The sequence below is a fragment of the Rhopilema esculentum genome, chromosome 4 (genome assembly GCF_057945365.1).
Source record: "Rhopilema esculentum isolate cy_ngs chromosome 4, ASM5794536v1, whole genome shotgun sequence".
NCBI lineage: Eukaryota > Metazoa > Cnidaria > Scyphozoa > Rhizostomeae > Rhizostomatidae > Rhopilema > Rhopilema esculentum.
The window spans coordinates 3,582,575-3,595,799 of NC_142818.1; the positions used below are offsets into that span (position 1 = coordinate 3,582,575).

General features: G+C 35.8%; 1 protein-coding gene across 1 annotated transcript; it reads left to right on the forward strand.

Annotated features, from left to right (window-relative positions):
- The first annotated feature begins 1,354 nt into the window (after positions 1-1,354).
- Positions 1,355-13,225, forward strand: LOC135691047 (anamorsin homolog). Its single transcript, XM_065208786.2, has 10 exons — positions 1,355-1,724; positions 3,619-3,759; positions 4,652-4,716; positions 5,236-5,280; positions 6,594-6,654; positions 7,954-8,030; positions 8,803-8,872; positions 9,342-9,387; positions 9,812-9,887; positions 12,813-13,225. Exons 1-10 carry the CDS (start codon positions 1,571-1,573, stop codon positions 12,924-12,926), a joined length of 849 nt encoding a protein of 282 aa, XP_065064858.2. The 5' UTR covers positions 1,355-1,570; the 3' UTR covers positions 12,927-13,225.

The window sequence follows — 13,225 nt, forward strand, 5'->3', positions numbered from 1 at the left end:
ACCAGTTTTTCTTTTTACACCAGAGGGCAATTGCCACCACCCACAACCGTCCCTCTTATAACCCAGTCCATCTTTCTTGATGCCAGCCTTGCCCTACCTATGTCGAATAATTTTACCATCACTGCTTAACAAAGTTGATAGAAAGAAATGCTGAAGAGCATGGCATGTTTCTGCTTTTCCGTGCTATTTTCAAATATTTTAAAGTGTAATTCGTCCGAGAACAACTACTTTGAAATAAACCCTCAGTATGCTGATGACATCACATGGGCATCTACTGCGAAACATCGAATAGATCATATTAAAGAAACCATTCCTGGTAAACTTGAAGAAAGAAACCTGCGAATAAATGTATCAAAAACGGAAGAGTATAGCATCGAGGAAAAGGGAAATGAAGCATGGAAAGAATGCAAAGTTTTTGGAAGCTACTCGGTACAAAAAAAGACATCAACAGAAGAAAGATATTAGCAATTGATGCCTACAAAATGCTCAACAGCATTTTCAGCAGCAAGAAAAACTCCATCAAGATCAAACTGAGAACTTTTAATGGCTATGTAGCAAGTGTATTTTTGTATAATAGCGAACTGTGGACACTAACGAAGAAGCTAGAAAACACCATCGACACCTTCCAACGTAGACACCTAAGAAAAAGCCTAGGAATTAACTGGCAAAAAAATATTACCAACAACGAGCCCTATGCCAGAACGAAATGTGAACCATGGGGTGAAATGATAAGAGAAAGGAGACTAACATGGCTAGGACATCTCATGCGCTTGCACCCAGAAACACCAGCAAGGAAAACCCTTGAAGAATATATCAGGAAAGTAAAACGGCCACAAGGAAGACCAAAGACGACCTGGATGCAGACAGTAAGGCAAGATCTGGCCAGCATCGGAATTAAACTGGATCTCTCAAAAGAAGCACAAACAGTGAATAGATTATCTGAACTGACACAGGACAGAAAGAACTGGCGTGGCATTGTGAGACGCGTCGTGCAGTATTAACTGCGTGTGACGTCTTAGTAGTAGTAATTCGTCCGAGTATCTTCTACGATTGATTGTAGGTAGGGCTACTCCACCGTGTATTACTGTTTTGCCAACCTAAAAATTGTAATTTGTGTTACTTCCACGCAATTCAATCTTGAAGACAACCTACTAAAACTCTTCACAGAATCGCTTAAAAAATGTTCGCAGGGTTAAGGAAACATATCTATGTTTTACAACTTTAATTGGGAAGTTAACGTTGGGCACTTAGAAATTAAAGTAGAATTATCCCCCCCCCCCTAGGCTCAGGGAGGCCACGGCCGCCTGTTATCTTGATCAACTCGAGGCTTGAGGCATGCCTCGTTCACGTTCAATAAATCAGTAAACTTGGTGGCGTCGATTTAGTTTTGTAATTGACCAAGAAAGTCTTTTTTCTTGTTAACAAAAAGTCAAAATTTACAGAAATACCGTGATAGAAGAGACCTTCCTGCTGTAATAAGGTTTATTCGGCAGGTGAAGGAAGAATTCGTCAAAGAAATCGTCACTGAGCTTTTTTGGAATCTGAATTTAGGACAGAAGAGAAGTTCATCATGATCAGCACAATTTTACCTGGACAAAAGGTACTTGTCCTTTGGTCATCAGCTAACCCTCCAACAAACATTGAAAGTATAGTAGGATCATTGAAAAATCAAACTGGAGCTGATGGAAGGGTTCAAGTTGAGCATGTGGATATCATTCAAACCTGTAAGTTTAAATTTACAGCGTGATGTTTCCTTTTTGCCTGCTAATGAATTTTTCTATTGAACTAGTCGTTTATATCGATTGTCACCTACCTTTGGATTTGAAAGTCAAATTTATGTGAAGAGACTGCATCACTAAGTTTTCATTGTAATGAACCAACCAGATTCTACCAGCTCTGATGCAAACAGTTCTTCTATGTTTTATATTTTTTACTTAGGAGCAATGCCCACCAGTGGACTGAAAATGTCTTTTATGTTGGCAATGCAAATTTTTTCAGGCCAAGGGCCAAGGTAGACAGGCCTTTTTGCTCAAGTTATCAAGATTATTGATGCCAGTGTTGATAACTTGAGCAAAGAATAAGGGGATTAACTTCCAATTATAAAGAGAAATGAAGATAGCATGGTCCTGATGAACATTTTCTGCATGTGCCATTGAACAAGCTATTAGTATGATTGAACAACCTTCACTTGTATGAGTTTCACTTGCAACACTGATTGCAAATGTGTAAGTATACATTTGTTTGCAAGTGTGCCTAGGCATGGGCAGAACAAAGCCTTTTCCTTTGTGTAGAAAATTAGCATTTTGTGTAGTATATCAACATCCTTAAGAGTTTGAATTAATTCAAATAGTTGATTATTAATGGTTTTGTAATCATTATATTAAGAAGCTAAGTTATGAGAAGCTTTGCAAAATAATTAAGAGAGGAAAGTCCTAAAATTACTGTTATTGCACACAAAGAAAACTGATTAACAGAGAAAACTATGATGTATTAGTCTTTGCTTTATTTTTTTATGTTAACTATGTAAATGGCTTTATGTTTAGCACACCAACAAGCGAAGTTTTTACATATGTCAAAAATGTTTTTATTAGTTTGTACTCGGAATGCCAAAAAACGTGAGTGTCCGAAGATCTTTTGACCTAAGTACATGGAATGGACCCTGGCAATCAATATAACAGCTTCTTGTTATTTGCATTGATGTGCACTCTGAACAAAGGTCACTCTTTCTTTCTTTCATTCCCCATTGCATGAATCCTCCCTTTCAAATTTTTTTTAAAAAATCAAAAATATTTTTCTGAGAATTGTCAAATTGTTTTTTTCTGAGCAGTATAGTAATTTGTTAAATTTTAGTCTGGGAGATGCATTTTTAGCCATTCTAGAAGGCCTGATTTCAAAAACAAATTTCGCGTTGGACCCAACCATGGTGGTCCTCCCATGTCACTTAACTTTATTCTTAGCTCCCCTGCCCCAGGCTCAATTTTGTGGTGCCGTTTCTAGGGAATACCAGCTTTAAGCAATTTCCAATATAGTTTCATGTGATTTTAGTGGCCATTGTTTACGACTAGCGAATGACAGAATCTTTTTAAAATCAGTAAATTATTCAAACATGACCAGACACAGGCCAGTTGGTAGTATCACTGATAAATAGTCTTAACTCTGCATATTCGGCTTTCATCTCATTCAGTACTTCAAATTAAACTTACATTTTTTTAGAATATTTACTTTTTAATCATATGTCAAATTAGACACCGTATATCCTTGAATTAGCCCCCTGGGTGCTTATTTATTTTGAAAATTTTTGAATGGGGCTTATTTGAGGGGGGATTTTTTGAGAGGAGGCCAATTCGAGGATTTATGGTTAGTTATTTTGGCATCTGTCATTTATGAATAGATTGTTGTTATAAAATGTCCTGATATACTTTTATTCCACCTTTATGTCCCAGTACAAAATAAACTGGTGCATTTTATCCCATGGTAGCCCATTTCCATGAAATACAATGGAATGCTATAGTAAAATTGATTGTTCTAAAGTAATGTTTCATTCAAAAGTGAATGAAGTGTATATCTCCAACAGTTTACCCATCCTGATTAAAATATGATGATAATTATTTTCTGCAGCTGGACACCAAAATTCAACATTTGATGTAGCAATATCTGGAATTCTCTCACCCTCAACTTACATTCACAACACAGACATATTAGCAGAAATAGCAAGAGTTTTAAAACCAAATGGCAAACTTTTAGTTAGAGAGCCAGCAGGTATTCAAACCTTTTCTAATTCATACCCAAATTCTTCGTTAAAATTTCATATATATTTCCTCAGTTGACCATCTTGTATTATTTGTGTTGATTTCAGAGCAGCACCAGAATAATTTTTTATGGTGTGGTTAATCTGTTAATTTATGCCTATACAAAGTTTGCAGAGTAAGCCATAAATAATGCCAAACCTTGCTGTAAAGAGTCAATATGTGCCTCTTGGTGAAGGTATGACACCCAACCAGGGATGACGCCAGAAAAGAAATGCTGGGGGGGGGCTGTAATGTCAGAGTGCCAACAGTGAGCGTATCACCCACAAAGATGTAATATAACACCATTTCCGCTGTGGTAATTCTAGTTCAAAAAATGAAAAAAAAATTGAAAAAAAATCAAACAATGAAAAGAAAAGAAAACACGAAATGGAAGTTATGAAAGTGCCAACATTACTTAACAATTTTAAAAAATTGAAGTGCCGACGGGGGGGCTCAATGAATTTTTGGGGGAGCTCCTGCCCCCCAAGCACCCCCGGTGGCACCATCCCTGCACCCAACACTCCCATAGCATTTCTCTGGTGGACTTGATTAACACTTAAATAAAACTTTGATGTTCGATTTATCACAATCCCATCCAATAAAATGAACAGATAATGTAAACATACCTGCAATGGTGGTTGGTCCTCAATTCCTTCTACTTACACAGGAATTTTGATGTGTTTATCACCTTTGAACTCCAGGATAGCAAGAAACAAATTTCTTTGCACAAATATGGCTTCAGAAAGTCTTTGGGAACTTCATTTGCTTGACATTTACTGAAAAAATGCTTTGTTGCTTATTCATGTTACCAAAGATTCTTATTTATCGATTGTGTGTCTCAGTTCTTTTGATTCCATATTTAGGAGGCAGATCAGCTGAAAAACTTATTTCTACATTAAGATTATCTGGATTTATAAAACCATCTGAGGTAATCATTACACTGAGACTTTTTATGTTCTTTGCTTTTTGTGGTACTTAGTAAAATAATTTCTGAGATATCTTAAAATACAAGCGGGGAACCATATTAATATAATCAATCATCTGAACTTGTTTAAATCAGAACCAAAAGAAGCAGCAAATATCTCTTACCAATCAAGTGTATGTTATTTAATTTCTGTGATCTTATGTTCTACCTACTTAATGCTATTGTTTAAATTTTACTTTATATTTTTCTTCCCTTCTTGGATGCATGAGGCTTATCCAAAATTTGCTGGGCTTGGTGGATCTGATCTATGCCTATATTACCGCGCTATTGATTCAGAAAAAATGATATTACAAGAATAGATTGTCAAGATGTGATAAACGATGGCTTGATTGAAACATGGGCTGTATGCTTCATAAACTTTTGGGAATCAATAGATTGCATATGCTATGATAATGATATAGAAATTTTCTTACATGAATCTAGAGAAGGAGAATTCTAGCTGTATGTTTTGCTTCATTACAGCCAAATGTGTCTCAACTTGATGGTGAATCAATTCAAATGGTTGAGGTAAGAAAATTTAGCTAAACTCTTGAATGAATTGAATTTCAAATCGACTCTGACAACATGACTCCCTATCTCTAATGTTTTCTTTCTCTTGTTTTACATGGCTCATTTCAAAGGCGATTGTAAATAAAAGATTGACAGAAACATTAGATACATATTTCTAAACAATTTAATAACCTTGTTATGTATTGGAGAAACTGTGTCTTGCCGATCCTGCTGTTATATTGCCAACAAAGAATAAGAACTGAAATAGAGGTAGAAACTCTTTAAATCTGGACCTTTTCTCCGTGGGAGTGCTGAATTGTTGCTTTGAAACATGCCATAAAGGCTCTCCGTGTGTAGTCAAAACTGTTTTTAGAAACAAGGCAAATTATACTATCTTGTTGATGAAACATTTCATCATGTTTATACCTGTAAATCGCAAAGAGTTATTTTTTAGGAAATCAGACAAAACCTTTTAAAAATTATGTGTCTAGAGGCGGGTGTCGATATAAAGAAGCGATCAGTGAAAGCCCCATAAACTGTAGAGTGTGAATCCCAATGGTTTATTGTCACGCCGAAGTCTTGCAGCTTTTGACGGAAATTTTATATTGTGATTAAGACCAGCTACAATTCCGGACAGACAAGTGTTTGAATTTTCACCCTCTCTCCTAGTTCAATGTTGACATCACTGCTTCTAAAGTACTTACTCTCCAAATTTTAAAAAGAGGGAAGGGGGTCGATAGATGTGGGCCTATGGATGCATGCTACTGGGCACAAGTTTAGGGGTTTGTCTCAACAGATTTGTCCAAAATTTTAGGCATAGCAATTTGTAAGCTATTAACTTCTACTAGTTGAGGGGATTTTGTGCTATAACCCCCACAGGCCAAAGACTGCGAGTCAACTATGTGGTTTTGTAGCCTTCTTTTTAGCTTTCAAGCATTTGGTTTTTAGAAAGTCTGTCATAGTAACAAGTTATTCCTAAGCATTGGTATGCGCACATGATTGATGGAGAAAATCGTCACCTAGCCAGTTTCGGTTTTATTGAGAAATTTGATAATTTTCAGTTTCATTCTTGAAATTGTCTTTCTGATTATTTTAAAACAATTTTCAAGGCTGGTTTCCACAAGGCAAATTTCGCACCGAAATCGCTTCAAAATTCCCACGAGACTGTTTTCTACTTAAAAGTAGAACTCTTTTCTACTTTCTTGCGAATTCGCTGCGAAATCAAATATCAAATCTGCGCATGCCTTGATGCCTTCATCAGCGATTTCGCTGCGAAATTCGCCTTGTGGAGCTCATCCTTTATTTCCATTTTTTCTGATGTCTTGAAATAGGTCTCTTGTCAAAAGCCAGCTTTTGAAGTTGGAGCTGGTGCAAAAATAGCATTGAAAACAAGTAAGCCTTTTCGCCTATTATCAGATTTTTTGCCATTGCACCCATTTCTATATTCTATGTTGCATGTATGTCGTATTTATTCGAAGCCTTTTTATAGAAAAATGTAACAGTTCAGTCCTCTTTATTTATTCTCCACTCAAACAATCGGAGAAAACTTAGAGTGTGAATTGCCCCGAAAGAGTCATGCACTTTGTTAACAGCACTACTAAAAACCAGATATTGGACAATCAGACCGAACTTAGTGCACCATGCCAAAACATTTAACCTTTGCATAGCATAAGGAATCTTTTTTTGGTTAGGCGTTCAACTTGAAGATTTACCTGTTTTTGTAATAGTGCGTCAGAGGTATGGCAGAGCGTCTTAGTTTGGATTTTGGAGTCCTCTAAACTAGTACCAAACTGGGAAGTTACAGGAAAGGTCTGATAAAGTCAACCCATCTTTTGCAGATACCCTTATCAGCGAGTCTATTAAATAAGATATTTATTTTCTCAACGAAAATCTAAGAAATATTCCCGAACAACAAATTTTAGAAACAGCAGATGGGCACAAAAGTTGGTATGAGAGAAAAAACTCATATATTTTCAACCCATAATGTTGTAAGAAAAAGCTATTTATGTTTTGAAAACGAATGTATCCGAAGAATGCCATCCTTTATGTTTTTGCTGTATCTTTATCGTCTTTTGCCTTTGCTGGGCTTTTTTTCCACGTAGATAAAACTCAATACGTTAACATGTTTTATCTTTTATGACATAGTGGTGAAATTTATCAGGAACAATTTTATCATTAGAAGTAATTAAACGTTTATCAGGACACATAAATCAATTTACCAACCATCTATCTGCATGGAAGAAACACAAACAGTCATAAAGAAATTCAGATTGTTTCTAACCCGTTTCTTTATTTTCAGAAACTAGTTATATAAAGTTGCGTAAGGCTTTCTTGGCAGAGAATCAAGCTGTTAAATTAAGATCAAATCCAAAGCGGATTATAAATAGGTTTTTCTCGCCGCTAGAATGTTATTTATTCGTAGGGAATCGATCTTGTTCCTTGGGAAAAGAAAACCTTTGTACTATAGTCGCCATTATAGTTACATTTCCCTGCAAGATTTATATCTTCATTCAAAAGTTCCCATTTTAATTTTAAAAGCTACATATTCGATAGGTGTTTGGCTTGATAGCGTGTTCAATGATAAAATTTATATTTCCTTTGTCTGTTTGTTTATAAATTGATTCTTTCGATTTGCATCTGTTTTCTTTGTGATTTTGAAAATCATAATAAGGCTGCAAATTTTGTTTTTAGGTACAAAAAAAGTTGTAAGCCAAGATGTAGCAAAGGTTTGGACACTGTCCGCACAAGATGCAAACGATGATGACATTGTAGGTGCCCTTATGTCTGGTTTTGTTTCTCTTTAATTATCAAACTAAAACTAGCATAAAGTTAATCAAATGTGTTATTGATGGAAAATACTGAGCGATCACGGAAATCCAAAGTCCTGTCAGTTAATAGTTTTTCAAAGAGCAATATGAACTTAAAACAACAGAAGCAAAAAGGTTAATCCACTAAAGTTTTAAAAAAGTTGCTAAAATATAAATGTCATTTTTATTTCAAAATTTCAATTCACACGAAATCAGTTTTTGCACCACAATATTTGTGCATAGTTTTGTAACCAATTTCGCTTTCAAACTCTACGCTTTGATGACTTGTCAATTTAATCTATGATAATAGGCCGTCAATAAGATTTTGATAATGTCTAGACAAGCGTTTGTTGTGAAAGGTGTAGCCTGAATCTAAAAGACAGGGAAATTCATACCCTTCCTTACTGAAGCTAACTAACGAGCTATGCTTTTTTGAAATTGTATTTGTATACCTAGCTTTCGAAGATACTGTATTTTTAGGATACCGAGAAGCCACGCTTATCAAGTAGTTCCCTGGCCTTCCTCTCGATGTGACGTCACCCCGTAATTCCTTTGCCTTGAATAACTGAGAGCTAGAGACTCTCCTCGTGAAAGTTTGGTAATTGCTGTGCCACGAACCTCGGACCTTTAGATCTTTAGTTAGCGACCCTGACCACTGAGCCATCTTCACACCTAATCATGCAAAACACTTACTCTCTCACTCCATCTAAACTGTCTGTATTTCACCTTCAAGGATATAATTGACTCTGATGCCTTGCTTGAAGAGGAAGATCTTCTGAGACCAGATACAGGAAACCTGAAAAGTAAGACTTTTTGTTTCATTAATTGTTAGATAAAGTAGAGGCAAATGTTTAACCCACACATTATTCCGTCGTTTATCGATGATGATTTTGCCTCACTACACTACCCTCGTGGGAATACTTCAACAATTATGCATTATAATCGAACATAAAAGAAAGATCGAACAACAGTACAACAACTTTTGGACAAATACTAATTTTTGGAAATGGAATTATAGAATTCGAAAATAGACAAGATAAACAAATTCATATTCCCCTCAGATTCTGTTTGATTTGTTTTGCAAAGCATTGCTTTTAGGGATGCTAGAAAGCCAAAATATTAACAATCTGCATTTCTTCTTTCTTAAATATATTTGCTACCCATAAATATTTGCAGGAATGTCTTATATCCGTACAACTTTTTATCAACTGAATGTCTTTGATAGTCAGATTTGAAGTGTTGAATTTTTTAATCGCCCATTCTCTTCTTCAGATGAATGTGGTCCAAATTCAGGAAAAAAGAAAGCGTGTAAAAATTGGTGAGTTTCTGTCCTTTGATTTTTTAGTTGTAAATCAAGATTCGTAAGAATTGTAGCGAAAGAAATATTTTTAGCCAATTTGATGTTGAACGCGTTTTGCCGTTAAGTCCTTAGCCAAAAATATTTATATTTTTCGACAGATTGATCGAATGAAATTTCAATCCTTTGAACTGCAAGAAGCAAATATTCGTGCTTCGTTTAATCGTGATTCTATTTAAAAGTTGCCTTAATGCTTCTTACCGCCTTTAGAAAATTTAGATAAAAGATCTCATGGTCTCATGGTCGCTGTTTTATTTTCTCTTTTCTTTTTGCCATACCATCTTGGAGTTTCTATTAATATATCTGTCTCATTTGGATCTTTATTAGCCCTAATATTGAGAATGTGCTTTAGAAGCTGTACTTATCCCCCTTCTCTTTCTTTAAGTACATGTGGTCTGGCTGATGAATTAGACGGTACACAACCCACCAAGCCCAAGGCATACAAATCTGCGTGTGGCAACGTGAGTATATTGTTCAATTAGCATTTATCTCCTTTCTATTCAATTGCTGCTTTAGCACCCTTCATCCCGGCTATCTGAGATTTTTACCTGTGCTTTCACATGAGTTTTGTGAAATGCTGGAAAGAAAAGTAGGCATTCCAAAACACATCTTTCTAAAGGCAAAGATGTGAAGAAAGAAGATCGTGTCTTATGGAGTAAACCATCACACCCTATTTGCATAGAATAAGATGATGTTGTATCGTACGGAAACTTTCTCCAGCAGCAAAGAATATCCTGTGCTTTTATTTACCTAAGTAGAATAAAGCGTCGGATGTAGTTGAAAGGTCTTAAATGGTGCAAAGAGCCTGCTTTGTACCTCGAAAAATTTCTAGAATTGTAAAATTGTGTTTTCCCATTAGAAGTTTTTAACTGGCGCACCATGTTTTAATTTCTAGCTTGGGATTTTACTCACAAGAACATGATTTTGCTATATTTGAATGCTAAAAGTCAAGACTATAGCAAAATTTATTTTACAAATATACAAATAAGATGCCACCATGCTCATTCTGATAACATTCTACGCGTCTTTATTGATGTCCTCCGAACTAGCACGCACATCTGTCGTTATTTGACCTTCTTGAACTGCCAAAACTAGATAGTAATCTTTGTCATACCAAGACATCATGTCACTGCATCCCATTACTATTCAAAGATCTCATAAATCCGAGTTTATGAATAAACTTAACCTTTCATATCACAAGTCAACAGTACTATAGGGTTTACCACTTAAATATAATGCTATTTTATCAAACTCAATTTCTGGCTTCTACCTAACACTGATAGTTAAAACTCGTATGTATGTTTTTATGACTGGCAATCCATGGCTATAGTTTTATTAAGTTGCTTGCTTATGTTTTAATTGCAGTTTTAGCTTAGTATTTTGTTGCCAAATCCAGGATTACAGAAGATAAACGAGAACAGCCTTTAGGATGAAATTTGGGGTGGCAATTTAATTTAAGCATACAGTGTGGATCTTTGGTTTAGTTAATTGCCTCTTTCTCAATGTAAGCTTGTGCTTGCTTTGATAGAGCAGGAAAAACACAAGCTGCTATTCTTGATTTTTGCGCTATCACTACCCCACATTTTAAGCAAGATGACTCTAATAATGAGACTTAGTGACGCGTACAGCAGAAGTCCTTCCACTGGCGTAACCGATGCAAATCAAAATACTATTTTTGCTTTTCCTCTAAATATCTACGTGTCGCTGTGATGAAATGAGTAGATTTAGTATTAACTTCCATCCAGAAAACTTGTGACAATTCTATTCATAATCAAATTCAGATAGATTGATGTCCAATTTGATGTGATAATCAAATTTTTTCACAATATTGCGCATTTCGGTGCAGTCAGGTTACGACTGAGGTTACGATGTAACTTTCATTAAGTGCCCGGTCACTATGAATTGCCTCCACCCATCAATGCAATTCAATCTAGTTTATATCAGTAATTGAAATGTGTCAAATTCAATTCAATTCTCAGTTGTCAAAATTCAATCCATCGAACTTCATTTTGAGTCATTCATTTTGAGTAAATTTTGAGGTTTGAATATTCCGAATTGTCCGTGATTCTGACTGGAGTAAGGCTTATCGTTGAATTTAATTACGAAGTGAAGTATTTTCCATATCAGGTTATGTGTCAAGTTTGAAAGTCTTTTAATCATATGTCTCCGGTATTTCATGTTGTTATGATGATAAGACCCGTCAAATTGAGCCAAAAGCTTTCGAAGGAATGAAACAGGATTATAACCAGGACCATTTAAGACTATATGATTAGGTGACTTGCCCTTGGGGCTGTTGTTAGTCTTTATAAAAGGCAGCCTTGCCATTCTCTGCACCAATGAGAAATATTTGCTGACGAGATAATCGAAACGAGCAAGTGACACTCTAATCCAGTACATGGATTTTTTCGTCCTCGGGTGTTTTGACTGTCTCTAATGAGACTAGATGAATCAGGCACATTTCACGTCTTGCTATTCATTTTCACCAGCGGAGTGTGCTGTGAAACAAGGACGAGACGAGATAAAGCCTTATATGTTTCAATCTATTGTCCGGGCAATTAAACTAACTCCCGCTCTTTATGTGATCTAGATCTAGGGGATTCACTTGTCTGGATTTTCTATGTCTGGTTTGTGTCTGTAGGCTACCATGCAGCCCAAAAGTTTCTTGAATTTGGTACAGGCAGCTAAATGTTATTCAGGATGGTTCTATTTAAAGTAGGATAATACAGATCCTACAAGGACACCATCCAAGTCTTTTTGTAGGCCAAATATTTCCCTAGCTGCATCTTCTAAGTTTTCTCTTCAACTGTCGTTCGCAGAGCCAGTTTACGCTAGCAAGAAAGTTATCATTATGTGACATTATAAAAATGTGCACATCGAACGTAATGGTTCAGTCGGTATTTCATTGAATGTGGTCAAATGCGTAATCGCATAAATATGGGTTGAAATAAATTTGTTTACAAGTTGAAAATTGGTTACTAGGCCTATCATGTTGATTGCAGATTCCCCGTTCACCGCAGATATTATCACCAGTGCGAACATCAGAAAAGCTGGGTCATTTGGAACCATTACGACTTATCTTTTAAATTTATACTGATCATGTGTAAATGTATTATTCTTGCGTAACCATGCCATAACTTTCTACTCAAGCAGAGAAGTATGCTGAATATTCGTAACTTGCTTGAAAAACGAGGCTATAGCAGACAGAGGCTAGATGGATCAGTTGAATTAGCCTGTTGGATGCTGTTTCTCTTGCACGAAAAATGACCTTTTGGAAAAAAATCTTCTGTACCACAAATGCTTTAAGGCTTAAAAAGCTAAGTTTAAATAATTCATAAAATTTGATATAATAATTCATAAGTTATAATCTTTGTGTTTTTCATTTTTAGTGCAGCCTTGGAGATGCTTTCAGATGCGGAGGATGCCCATATTTAGGTATGCCCCCATTCAAGCCAGGGGAACAAGTGCTTCTCTCAAAAAATATGCTGAAAGCTGACATGTGACACTGATTCTAAGCAATACTGTGTTTTTGTCCGAGATGAATTCGTAACTGAGCATTCAGGTATTGTTGTGATGTAACTTTTCTGGTTTGGGCAAGGCATTAAGATAATTTGTCAACCATGTATATGGATCAATATTGTAATATCGTTTACCTAAAGCAGTGACCCTCTACGTGTAATTTATCTGTAGCTTTCAGCAAATTTCTGAGCAATTTTTAAGTGTTTTTGTGAATAGCCATCTAGCTTTGTGTGAAATGTTTCACGAGAATGTGATAGCTAGATCTGCAAAATCTTTTTTGCTT